Source organism: Pan paniscus, chromosome 8, assembly GCF_029289425.2.
Source record: "Pan paniscus chromosome 8, NHGRI_mPanPan1-v2.0_pri, whole genome shotgun sequence".
Taxonomy (NCBI): domain Eukaryota; kingdom Metazoa; phylum Chordata; class Mammalia; order Primates; family Hominidae; genus Pan; species Pan paniscus.
In genome coordinates this window covers 96,154,867-96,168,643 of record NC_073257.2, presented here as the reverse complement: position 1 = coordinate 96,168,643, position 13,777 = coordinate 96,154,867, and the positions used below count along the sequence as shown (strand labels likewise).

At 49.7% G+C, this 13,777-nt stretch overlaps 1 protein-coding gene across 1 annotated transcript; it reads right to left on the bottom strand.

Moving 5' to 3' along the window:
- Positions 1 to 1,364: 1,364 nt before the first annotated feature.
- Positions 1,365 to 13,003, bottom strand: GPR15LG (G protein-coupled receptor 15 ligand). The gene is made up of 3 exons (XM_003828214.5): positions 12,883 to 13,003; positions 10,227 to 10,316; positions 1,365 to 1,978 (listed from the first exon to the last, which is right to left on the bottom strand). The coding sequence occupies exons 1-3, from the start codon at positions 12,950 to 12,952 to the stop codon at positions 1,893 to 1,895; spliced, it is 246 nt and encodes an 81-aa protein (XP_003828262.1). The 5' UTR covers positions 12,953 to 13,003; the 3' UTR covers positions 1,365 to 1,892.
- Between the last annotated feature and the right edge of the window lie 774 nt (positions 13,004 to 13,777).

Here is a 13,777-nt window from a genome sequence, read left to right as displayed (position 1 = left end):
CACATTACACACCGTACACACACACCATTCACCACATACACCACACAACCCCCCCCCCCACCTCCCATGTCCTCCACACCCCTCTGCACACCACACACACACACACATCCTGCGCCCCTTCTCTGGCTGGCGTCTTCTGCTGAGTTTGAGCAGTCTTTTCATTCCTTCCTCGTCTTCCACTCTTTCTCCTGCAGTCCCAGCCCTCTGTTCTTACCTGGGTGCCCACAGCTTTGTGGAGAAATGATTGCCTCTCAGACATCAGGGGACCATATTTGTTCATCTCTGAGCCTCAGAATGCAGCTCAGGGCCTGACAATTACTACCCCGGGATAGATGAACATGGAGATTAAAGGACCTGCTCAGAGGGCAAATAGTCAGGTGTGAAGTGCAGCAAAGGGCCTGGTGCACAGAGGGGCTGGGTTCAGGGAAGTCCCCGCCTCCCCTGCCCCACTCGGAAGGGGTATTTATGCCCATGGTGAACAGAACGCTGCGGAGCCTGGGAACGAGTGAGTGAGCCTGGGAGTGGAACATATGGAAGAGATGTGAAAAGTCTGGCCTGTGACAAGAAAAAGACTCTGACTTGCCCTGGGTACCACTGTCCCCAGAGCCCTGGGCACCACTGTCCCCAGAGCCCTGGGCCAGGGAATCTCTGCCCGTCAGCTCAGAGGGGGCCTGGCATTCTCCTACGCCCGTCAGCCCAGAGGGGGCCTGGCGTTCTCCTACGCCCATCAGCCCAGAGGGGGCCTGGCGTTCTCCTACGCCCATCAGCCCAGAGGGGGCCTGGCGTTCTCCTACGCCCATCAGCCCAGAGGGGGCCTGGCGTTCTCCTACGCCCATCAGCCCAGAGGGGGCCTGGCGTTCTCCTACGCAGCTGTGGAGGGTGCAGCGGTGGGGCTTCTCACCTTGCTGTGAGAATCGGATTAGAAGGGAGCTTTGTTGAGAGATAAGCTGCTCAGACCTGAGCCATCTGTGCCCTCTGAGCCTCAGCCCTGCAGCATTGTGTTCACCGTGGGCATAAACACCCTCCCCCAGGATGGGGAAGGAGAGGCAAGGATTTCCCTGAACCAAGTCCCTCTGTGTGCCAGGCCCTTTGTGGGCACTTCACACCTGGCTATTTGCCCTCTGAGTAGGTCCTGTAATCTCAGTTTTCTAGAAGAGACCCAACATGCCCAGCTCACACAGAACACCCTTAGCAGGGCAGGGCTTCGAGCCCTGTTGTGCCGGACCCAGGGCCTCTGTCCCTGCTCCTCACACAGTTACATAGTGTTGTGACAAACAGTGGCCTGCAGGGAAGGCTTTAGGGACAGGTTTCTTCTAGCAGAAAGTTGTGCCTCAGGCTCTATCACTGACCTTGTCAAACAAGGATGTGTCTGCATTGAGTTTATTTATTTATTGATTACTTGTTTGTTTGGATGCTCTTTCCAGCAGACTCATGTCAGGAGGCTAGGAAGGGATTCCTTGGGGACCACTGGATGCTGGTAGTTAAATGCCAGGAGGCTGAATGGACCTGAAGATGGAGGAGACTCTGCAGTCTTGGTCAGCCACCCTTGGGTGCTTGCCACCCTGCACCCTAGCAGGATTGATGGTCTCTGGATTTGTAGCTGTGACCGGTCATGGTGGAATGCTCGTTGGTTTGCACTGGAGAGGCCCACATGGTGGCGACTGAGGCCCTGTGGGGTGAGGTTGGCTCATGATAGCTCTGAAAGTTGATGGCACAATTGAGACAAGGACGTGGAGTTCTGGAACTTTCCCAGGGTCCTTGCAGCCCGAGATGAAGCCCTCCAACATTGCAGCTCACTGCTGTGAAGGCTGAAAGGGGAGACAGGAGGCTGCTGGGTACCTCAGGTGCCAGGCATGAGGTTCTCCGCTGTCTGGAGTCTTGCTTTGGGAGTGCTACACCTGTGGGAGTGCCCCAGGCACCACCCAAAGGCGGGGCTCTGGCTCAAGCTTGCATGGTTTACAGAGCCTCACATGATGTCCTGGGAGGAGCAATGAGTAGACAAGAGGGACAAGGACAGGAAGGTGGCGAGGTCAGAGCCAGGTTAGGGGGAGAGAGAGGAAAACACAATTAAGTTGCATTTTCAAACACATTTAAAAAAAAAATTCAAAGCAAGAATTAGATCTTATCCTTTTCCCTGGAGGCCCAGAAGGGGCTTTTCATGGCAAACAAGACCAGCCCAGATTATTTCAGTCCCATCAGAGGGAACCTAATTGATTGGTAGAAGAGGAAGAGAAGGTGGCTGATCCTAAGTGGAGCCCACCTAAGCTGCCTTAAGTCTGGGAGGCCTGTTTCTAATGACTCTGGTAGGAGGGTCTGCACATGGATGTGTGCCCTTGGGCCCTCTGGCTGTCTCCTTCCAGATGGCACATGCCAGGCAATGTGTCCCAAAACTACATTTGCATCTTTTGACAAATCAGTCCCATTTATGGGAGGAATCATCCACAAGAAAGAAAAAGCTGCATGCATTAAACTATTTTTATAGTTTTTTTTTTTTTTTTTTTTTAAGAGAGATGGGAGTCTCGTTATGTCGCCTAGGCTAGTCATGAACTCCTGGCCTCAAGCTATCCTCCTGCCTCAGCCTCCCAAAGTACTGGGATTACAGGCATGAGCCACCATGCCTGGCCCATAGTTTTGTTTTTAATTGCAGAAAAAAAAAAGTGTCTGGAAACAATCTGAATATTCTGTAATAGAGAAATTGTTAATTAGTAATGATAATTTGGCCAGGTGCAGTGGCTCACACCTGTAATCCTAGCGGTTTGGGAGGCTAAAACGGGCAGATCACTTAAGCCCAGGGGTTCAAGAACAGCCTGCGCAACATGATGAAATGCCGTCTCTACCAAAAATACAAAAATTTGCCGGGCATGGTGGCGCACGCCTGTGGTCCTAGCTACTCAGGAGGCTGAGGTGGGAGGATCACCTGAGCCTGGGAGGTGAGGCTGTGGTGAGCCATGATTGAGCCACTGCACTCCAGCCTGGGTGACAAAGTGAAACCTTGTCTCGAAAAAATAATAATAATAAATAATAAAATAAAAAATTAATGATAATTCATGATGATGGAAATGTTTCATGGGGACAAAACCCTGTGGTTATGAACACTGCGTAGCAACAAGAAGAAAAATGATTCTGACTTAAGTTTAAAAATTAAAAAATGAGATATAATTAATTAAAAATAAAACCAGGTAAACATGTTTGTACGAAAAACAAAGGACACACAAGTGAATGAGAAGGGTTACTAAGTTATGGTCATGAGATTATTCTTTCTCCTTATGTTTTCAGATTATTACTATATGAAATGTGGTGTGGTAATTAAGATCATGAAATCTGGAGCGAGCCAGATTATTTGAATTCAAAGCCTGAATCTATCACTTACTTAGTAGCTGTGGGACCTTCAACAAGTTACTTAACCTTTCTGTGCTTGGTGCCTCATTTGTAGAAGTGAGAATAGTAATAGTATCTAACTTTTAGGATTATTGTAAGGATCAAATGAGTTAGCAGATGTAAGTGCCACCCACACCTAGTAATTGCTATATAAGCACTAGCTATACAAAGAAATAAATTTAATTATAATTCATCCATCCACTCATGTCTTAACCACAAATAAGTGATAATATTGGTGTGTTTTTCTGTTTTTTTTTTTCTATTGGTAAGTGCTTTGATCTTCCCATAGTGATAATCCTAGTAATATATAGCGTAACTTACTCTTTTCCATTCCGTAACTTACCATTTCATGAGCATTTTCCACCAGCATTTCTGGTGGAGACACATGTTTTCCTGACCCCTGATCCTCCTCCACCTCCTTTCCTCACCTCAGATCCCAAGACTATCTTCTCTGGCTCCTACAGTAAATTTTGTGGTTGACTGGTTGCAAATATGGTTGCAATTCTCCATCTCTCCTTTGCAGTTTCTCCCATCATGATATGGAGTCTATTTGCCTGCTCCTAAAATCTGGACTGGACTTGCAACTTGTTTTGGCCAGAATGAATGTGGTAGAGATGAAGGAGGGAAGCTCAGAGCCTGTACCTCAAGAGGCCTTACGTGTTTCCATTTACATAAGTGGAACTCTGCAGACACCACGTGAACAGTCTGGGCTCTCCTGCGGAGAGCATGAAAGACCACATGGAGGAGAGGCTAGTTGTTCCAACCAAGACCATTCTAGACTCACAGACATCAAAAATATGAGAGACCCCAGCCAAGATCAGCAGAGCTGCCTATCCAAATCTTAGAAGAATGAGTCCAGCCAAGACTAGAAGAAATATCCAGCTGACCTGTAGACTCATTGAAAAGAGTAAACACTGCTTTGGGTCACTAACATTGGGAGTGGGTTGTTCTGCAGCTATGGCTAACAGATATAATCACAAGGAGCAAGACCGTGGGTCTGAGGCCCCTTTCACTGAGCCACTGGGAAGGATGGGCTGCCAGCCCTCTTCACCTCCTCCTTTCCAGGGTCTATTTTCTGGGCCCTCATGTCCATCCTGGTATCGTCGTTGCTGAAAACCTCATGTCCTCAATGGGTAACATTTGTTCATGCAGTCCGAGCTCCTTCCTGAAGGCAGAGACAACCCTATGGCGAGGGAGGAATCTCTCTGTGCCCCTTCCAGCCTGAGTCTCCCACTATGGGCTCAGCCATTTTGCTGGGTTTCAAAAACAGTGAGGGGGCAAGGAGCTCTCAGGACCTGGGCAGCCTCTCAGGCTCCAGACTTCCCACAGGACCTCCCCAGTCTTCCCAGATAGCTTCACCGTGGCCCCAGGATGCGTAGAAGGAAGGTGGCCTGAATGAAGCTTCAGGACCACAGCACTTCCTGGCTGGTGGGGCCTTCACAGCCATCAGTCTGACCCCAGCTTAAGCCTGGGCAGCCCCTGGGCTTGGGGATAGTGCTTGACGCCCGTAAAGAGCCAATAGAGTCAGCACATTGAAACTTCCTCTAAAAGAACTGGGCCAGATGCAGTGGCTCACGCCTGTAATCCCAGCACTTTAGCACTTTGGGAGGCCAAGGCAGGAGGGTTGCTTGAGGCCAGGAGTTCAAGACCAGCCTGGGCATCATAGTAAGACGCTGTCTTTACAAAAATAGAAAAGTTAGCTGAGTGTGATGGCATGCATCTGTAGTCCCAGTTACTGGGGAGGCTGAAGCGGATCACTTGAGCCCAGGAGTTTGAGGCTGCAGTGAGCTATGATTGTGCCACTGCACTCCAGCCTGGGTGACTGAGCAAGATCCTGTTTCTTAAAAAACAACAACAAAAAGACTTGCTGCTATACAGATTGCTATAAATTTTCTAAATACTCTTTTAGGCTGGGCGTGGTGGCTGACGCCTGTAATCCCAGCACTTTGGGAGGCTGAGGTGGGTGGATCACGAGGTCAAGAGATAGAGACCAATCTGGTCAACATGGTGAAACCCTGCCTCTACTAAAAAAAAAAAAAAAATTAATTTTTAAAAAAAGGCTTTCTCCCTCTCCCGCTCCTGCTCCCGCTCCCTCCTCTTTGCACGGTCTCCCTCTGATGCCCAGCCAAGGCCTCTCCCTCTCCCTCCTCTTTGCACGGTCTCCCTCTGATGCCGAGCCAAGGCTGGACTGTACTGCCACCGTCTCGGCTCACTGCAACCTCCCTGCCTGATTCTCCTGCCTCAGCCTGCCGAGTGCCTGGGATTGCAGGCGCGTGCCGCCACACCTGACTGGTTTTCGTATTTTTTGGTGGAGATGGGGTTTCACTGTGTTGGTCGGGCTGGTCTCCAACTCCTGACTGCGAGTGATCTGCCAGCCTCGGCCTCCCGAGGTGCCGGGATTGCAGACGGAGTCTCGCTCACTCAGTGCTCAATGTTGCCCAGGCTGGAGTGCGGTGGCATGATCTCGGCTCACTACAACCTCCACCTCCCAGCCGCCTGCCTTGGCCTCCCAAAGTGCTGAGATTGCAGCCTCTGCCTGGCCGCCACCCCGTCTAGGAAGTGAGGAGCATCTCTGCCTGGCCACCCATTGTCTGGGATGTGAGGAGCCCCTCTGCCCGGCCGCCCAGTCTGGGAAGTGAGGAGTGCCTCTTCCCGGCCGTCATCCCATCTAGGAAGTGAGGAGCATCTCTGCCCGGCCGCCCATCGTCTGGGATGTGGGGAGCGCCTCTGCCCCCTGCCCCGTCTGAGATGTGAAGAGCACTTCTGCCCGGCCACGACCCCATCTGGGAACTGAGGAGTGTCTCTGCCCCGCCGCCACCCCGTCTGGGAGGTGAGGAGCGTCTCTGACCGGCCGCCCCGTCTGAGAAGTGAGGAGCCCCTCCGCCTGGCAGCCGCCCCATCTGAGAAGTGAGGAGCATCTCCGCCTGGCAGCTGCCCCATCCGGGAGTTGGGGGGCAGCCTCCGCCCGGCCACTGCCCCTTCTGGGAGGTGGGGGGCACCTCTGCCCGGCCGCCACCCCGTCTGGGAGGTGTACCCAACAGCTCATTGAGAACAGGCCATGATGACAATGGTGGTTTTGTCGAATAGGAAAGGGGGAAATGTGGGGAAAAGAAAGAGAGATCAGATTGTTATTGTGTCTGTGTAGAAAGAAGTAGACATAGGAGACTCCATTTTGTTCTGTACTAGGAAAAATTCTTCTGCCTTGGGATGCTGTTAATCTATAACCTTACCCCCAACCCCGTGCTCTCTGAAACATGTGCTGTGTCCACTCAGGGTTAAATGGATTAAGGGCGGTGCAAGATGTGCTTTGTTAAACAGATGCTTGAAGGCAGCATGCTCGTTAAGAGTCATCACCACTCCCTAATCTCAAGCACCCAGGGACACAAACACTGCGGAAGGTGGCAGGGCCCTCTGCCTAGGAAAACTAGAAACCTTTGTTCACATGTTTATCTGCTGACCTTCCCTCCACTATTGTCTTATGACCCTGCCAAATCCCCCTCTCCGAGAAACACCCAAGAATGATCAATAAATACTTAAAAAAAAAAAAAGCCTTTTTAAAGCAAACTGGTAAATGTAATAAATTCAGCAAATCAGCCATTTAGCATGTTGATATTTGAAGATGGTTTTGTCACATTGACCCAGAGTCCTGGGCCTTCCACATATTGTCATCCCCATGGGCCTACCACAGTGCTGAGATATAAAGCAGTACTCAAGAAAGACACCATAGAACGAGGAGTAGTCAGTATTCAGCAAGTGTGTGTCATAGCTGGTGTTGTTGGCTCAGGAACACCCTCTAGGCAACTCTGAGTTAATTTGTATTTCTACAGACAGATGCACGGGCTTTGTCGTACGTCAGTGAACTGGAGCACACGAGGCCAGATTTCTGGAGCCTGGCACACTCAGCAATCCTGGCATTGCTTACACAACACCCTGGGAACACTGATTCATCTCCCTCCTTGCTGAATCCCAGCATCAGTCCATAAGACAGAAGGTGGAACCACCAAGCCTGGACAAGAACGTGCAGGCTTTGGTTGTTGGTGTTGGAGTTGCTCATCTCCTGTGCCAGCAGCCCTGGCAGGGCTGGGTCTGTCTCCATAGCAACAGCAGGACATGTTTACGGGGCACCATGTGGCAAGCTTGATGCCAAGTCCTGTATAGACATGAACCCATCAACGGCTCATCATGGTCCAGTGAGGCAGATTCTATTATAACTCCCTCTTCACAGAGGGGGAGACTGAGGCTTAGCAGTGCTGGGTGACTTGATCCAAGGCACACAGCCAGCGGGTGGTGGAGCTGAGATCCCAGCCCAGATGGCTGTTTCCTTCTGGGAAGTCAGCCGTCTGGCTTGCACGCGCATGTCTTCATACACAGGCTACAGAAAACTTTCTGTCTACAGGGGAAGCAGTTTGTTGTAGTGGAAAGAGGTGGAAAGATCCTAGTTTCTGACTCTGCCTCAGTTTCTTTCTCAGTCTCAGTTTCCCAATCTATATAATGGTGACGAGACCTCCCCACGGTGGTCTCAAGGATTTAAATGAGATCACATGGCAAGGACCCAATACATATGTTTGTTTTGCTCTTCTTGTTCTAAGTTGTTCATAAATTTCAACAATGGAATTTTAAAAATATACACACAAAAAGAAATCCAGTCTCAGCACAGAAGCCACACACCTAGATTTATTCTCCAGAAGTAACAAAACTGAAAAAACGGATGCACGTGTACTTGTACGGGAGTTAATATGGCCACGTCTCCTATGCACTGTGTGTGCTTGGGTGTATATCTGTCCATCTGTGTGTGTAGTGTGTGTGTGCTGTGTGTAGCATAGGAGTGTAGTGTGTGTAGTTGTGTAGTGTGTGTGTAATTGCTTGTCCATGTGTAGTGTCTGTGAGTGTATTGTGGTGTGTGTCTGTGTGTGCATGTATTTGTGTGTGTGTCTGTGTGTATAGTTGTGTAGTGTTGTGTATTTGTGTGTATGTATTTATGTGTGTTTGTGTGTATAGTTGTGTGGTATGTGTTTGTGTGTAGATGTACTTGTGTATGTGTCTGTGTGTGGTATACGTGTGTGTGCTGTGTGCATGTATGTGTGTATGGTTGTGTGTAGTGTGTATGTGCATGTAGTGTGTTTGTGTGTATAGTGTGTGTCTGTTTGTGTAGTTGTGTAGTGTGTATGTGTCCGTGTGTCTGTATGTATAGTGCGTGGTGTGTGTGTGTAGAGTGCATGTAGTATGTGTCTGTGTGTGTAGTTGTGTGGTGTGTGTGCTGTATATATGTGTCTAGGTGTGTATCACTATACTGTGTGTTGTGTGTATATGCTGTGTGTCTGTGTGTAGTTGTGTAGTGTGTATGTGTCTGTGTGTCTGTAGTGTGTGGTGTGAGTCTGTGTGCGCATGTATTTGTGTGTGTCTGTGTGTGTGGTTGTGTGGTGTGTATCTACTTATGTGTGTAGGTATTTGTGTTTGTGTGTTTTGGTTTGTTGTGTGTGTGTCTGTGGTGGGGGCTCACACACCCCCTCAACTTCCTGCCTCTGAGCAGTTGGTGCAGGAGAGGGGAAGTGGAGGGGGAGGGTGTGAGCTCTTGGGGCTCGCCTCCACCTCTCTCTGGAAGGTTTTCACCTTCTTTCACAGAACCAGGGGCCTGGGGGAGCAGAGCCACAGCCTGCGCTCACCCTGCATCCTGCCTGGGCTGGCACCTCACACTGGTTCAGCAAGAGGTGTGTGAGAGCTGGTTATTTTTATCCTGGCCGGCTGGGTGTGATGCCAGTTTGGAAGAAGGGGCTGTCAGCATCTCCGGGAGAAGGTCTGCGGCTGGAGTCATGCTGTCTTGCTTCCTCCCTCTATCCCTCTCCTGCATCACAGCTGAGCATCCCCTTGGTAGCTGGGAAAGGCACAGAGGCTCCGACGCTGGTCATGGACCCCATGGGCCATGGCCGCAGAGGAGCAAGTGGGGCCGGGACCTCCTCAGCCTCTTGAGAGTGGGCACTGGGGCTGCAGAGTCCAGGCAGGAGCCCCAGGTTGGTGTCAGGCTGTCTGACTCAGGGTCCACAGTCTCCCCTTGGGGATCTGCCTGCCCTACCCAAGCTCCAGCAGCCTGACCCTTCCACCTGGGCTGGGCAACTCCAGTGAATATCTGCTCTGGGCCTGCAGCCCCTGTGCAGGGAACTGGGTGCCCGCAGCCCTCCTGAGCTTGGGCCTGTCCGCCACAGGCCTCCCAGTGTCCCCAGGCCTCAGGGAGAGGGCAGCCTTGCTCTTCTGGGCCTCGTTCTGGTCATGCAGCCTGGATGCTGCCTGCTGGCATCTCTGGGGCTGCCTTATCTCCTGCCAAGCTGTGGCTCTCTGGACCCTCAGGCCCACTCCCCTGCTGGTGACCTGCATGCTGATCTGTGCCCCAGGTCCACAGGGTTCACAGGGAGCTTTGTTCCTTAGCTTCTGGGAGCACCTCTCAAGCCCTGCTTCCATCTGTCTTCCATACCCCACTCTTGCCCTTCACCCTTGCTGCCTCCTCTGCCTGCATCCCCCACCTCCACAGTCCTCAGCCAGGCTCCTGGCTCATAAATGAGCCAGGTCTCATAAATGTCACCTCCTCAGACACCTCCCACCTAAAGTAAGTGTGTTTCCACATAACATCTTCTAATTGCATCCTGCTTTTTTTGCATGGCAGAATGTATTCAGTTTAAAATAATTAATTTGTTGACTTTTGGGGGGGAGTCAACAAATTAATCAACAAAACAAAGATGTCCTCCCAGCCAGAGCCTGATGCCAGCCATGGGTGGGGGCTGATCAGCATGTGTGGCTGGTCCCATGGCCACTGTAGAACTTCTGCCCCACAGTCTGGACGAGGTGGGGGTACTTACCTTTCAGGTTTGTTGAGTTGGGGCTAGGGACTCGGTGGCAGCAGAGCCTGGTTCTCCTGCCTGACCAGGCCTTGGCAGGACGCCTCTTCCCTGAGGGTGGACACAAAGGAAGAGAGACTGTCTTTAGTGGGCTTGTCTGTGAGTGAGCTTCCCCTTCCAAGGCACAGGGCTCAGGAATATTTATCCAGAGAAACTCAGGATGAGCCAGGCTACGAGAGGTCCCAGGGAAAGAGTGGGCCTTGTTGTGATTTACTTTTCAGAAATAACAATGTTGGGAGACACATGGCCCCAAAACACCTCCTTTTCAGATTCCTTTCCAATAAGTAGTTTCTTTGACATAATAATTCTCCCCTTGGCAATCTAGCCTAAGAAAATAAGTCTGAGCTGGGTGTGGTGGCTCATGCCTGTAATCCCAGCTCTTTGGGAGGCTGAGGTGGGTGGATCACTTGAGGTCGAGTGTTCGAGACCAGCCTGACTAACATGGAGAAACCCCATCTCTACTAAAAATACAAAATCAGCCTGGCATGTTGGCGCATGCCTGTAATCCCAGCTACTCAGGAGGTTGAGGCAGGAGAATCGCTTGAACCCGGGAAGCGGAGGTTGTGGTGAGCCAAGAGCATGCCATTACACTCCAGCCTGGACAACAAGAGCAAAAACTTCGTCTCAAAAAAAAAAAAGAAAAGAAAAAAAGAAAAAAAGCCTGAATAAAGGACATACTTTATGTACACATATACCTTTTACCACATAATTAAAATGTGCAAAGTAGGCCAGGTGTGGTGGCTCATGCCTGTGATCCTAGCACTCTGGGAGGCCAAGGTGGGAGGATGGCTTGAGTCCAGAAGTTCAAGACCAGCCTGGGCAACATAGAGAGACCTTGTCTCTGCAAAAAATTTTAAAAATTAGCAGGGCATTGTGGTGTGCACCTGTTTTCCCAGCTACTGGGAAACCTGAGATGGGAGTATTGCTTGAGCCCTGGAAGTCAAGGCTGCACTGAGCCGTGGTCATGCCACTGCACTCCGACCTGGGCAACAGAGCAAGATCTTGCTTCAAAAAAGGAAAAGCATACAATTGTGAACTATCTAAATGTCTAAGCATGTAAATTCATCATAGTACGTTCACTTGTAGCAAGTTATACCTGAAAATATTAGTTGATTAATGCTACTTCAAGAGTTTGCTGCAGATAGTCCTAAATGGATAGGAAACTTTATGGGGGAAGATATCTATCCTCATTTAATTGTCACTAGGGTATCACTGGCAACCTCCAACATGTCCAAAAATAGAGGTCTGATAAATTGCATGTCACGGGCTGTGTTTATGAGGAATTCTAATCACTGTTTTCCTTATTATATATGTGGCACATTTTCATCACAGAAACTTTGTAAAACAAACACTTGTTATAATCCCACTACTCAGAGATGGCTGCTGCTGACACTGGGTTGTAAATGCTTCCAGAATATCTTCAATCATAAGCATTTTGGGTGATTATAACAATATATATAGTGATAAATAAAAAAGATATAACCTTGAACATATAGAGGTACATCAATTAATTTTTAAAAATTCTACATGCAAGGAAATAAACAAAATGTTGAACATGGCTACTCTTGAATCATGGAATTCAGTGTTTTTCTTCTCTTTATATATTTCTATAGCTCCAGCTCCCCCCACCCAAAAGTTTGAGTAACCATAACCACTAAAACAAAAAATAAATGTAGGCAGTTTCTAGAGGGTTAGACAAGAGAAAAATGGATTGAAACACTCAGCTATCTGAATCAAGAAAGGCAGCCAGGCATGGTGGCTCACGCCTGTAATCCCAGCACCTTGGGAGGCCAAGGTGGGCGGATTATGAGGTCAGGAGTTCAAGACCAGCCTGGCCAAGATGGCGAAACCCTGTCTGTACTAAAAATACAAAAATTAGCTGGGCTTGGTGGTGGGCACCTGTAATCTCAGCTACTTGGGAGGCTGAGGCAGAGAATTGCTTGAACCCAGGAGGCAGAGATTGCAGTGAGCTGAGATAGCGCCACTGCACTCCAGCCTGGGTGACAGAGCAAGACTCCATCTCAAAAAAAAAGAAAAAGAAAAAGAAAGGAAGAAAAAGGGCAAGAGAGCTAAATATTCATATCTATAGAGGTAAAAAGATGGTGTCCCCTTCTAAACATGCATAAACATACCCCACCTCCCCACCACACACACCTTCATTTCAGCTGCTCATGGATATTTTCTGGGCATGAGGTTTTGGGATGTTCAGACTTAGATGGTCTACTAATTAATGTATTCATTTGCCCAACACTAATTTACTCTGTTCCAAGCATGACACAAGTACAAGAGAATGGCTCCAGAAATTCTAGATAGGTAGGACTTAAGCACAGTAATCTAGCTGAGAGGTTGTATGTGTGTTTGCATGGCGAACACACCACTTTACTTAGGCTGGGTATGTATTTGGGGGTGCAGGGGCTGTGAATGGAACCCCCAAGCCACCTGCAGGCAGTCCTGAGCCCCAAACCTATAGGTTCAGGAGAAAGAGCCCGTCTTTCCGGGGCTCAGGACTGCCTGCCAAGGCCTGCCCGCCAAGGCCTGCCCTCCAACAAATCCCGATCAGAGTCTTCCCAGATGCTGAAATCCTGCTCAGGGACCTGCACCCTGGGGGCTGCCCTACCTTCTGTGGAGAAGATGGAGAAGCAGAGAAGCAGGATACAGAGCAGGCTGGAAAGGACTAGAAGCCTCATGGTGAGAAGGCAGATTTTCACGTCCTGAGAAGGGAGCTGTGCTGCAGAAGTCCTCCCTTGGGGCCACCTTGGACATTTATAGAGTCATAGAGAGGCGTTTCCCAATGGGCAGGGCCCTAGTAGCCTTGCAATTCTCCTAAAGGGTAAAGTCAGCCCCTCCCAAGAGGAAAACCAGCCTTTCAAGATGCATTTAGTAACCTGTAACACAGAAAGCTGTAAATGCCCAGCCCAGAGAGGTTTCAGAACTGGCTTCAGTGGTGAGAGCAGGAACCAACTGCCCAGGAAGAGCCACTGTCTAGAGTTGAAGGTTAACTTTTAGTGTCAGTAATAATCCTATCAAATGCAGCTCTTCCTGCTCATTCCTCAGCTGTGTCTGGGAAAAGGATCATAAAACCCTTGCAGGCTCTGATCCAAGGATGAGTCTTGAGTAACCAATGAGATGTAGAGAGCACAGGCCCTGGAGTCAGATGACCTGGGTTGAGTCCTGGCTCTGCCACTTAGCAGTGTGACATCAAACTTGTCCTTGAATGTCTTTGAATCGGCTTCCCATCTGTGAAATGGGCACAGGACTATCTCTCTCACAAGCCTGTATTGAGGCATGTATGAGAAGCCATCTGCACCAAGGTGCTCACACAGCTCTTAAAGGAGGTGGGGCCACAGGTGGACTTTGATGTTTAAGACAGTGATGAAATGAGAAGGCACTTCAAGTACAGGGTCACCCTGAACAAGGCCTGGAAGAGAGGAGCCTCTGCCCAGGGCAGGCATGGGGGAAAGTCTGACCACAGGTGCAGGAGGCTCAGATGCCACCCATTCACTGGACACGTG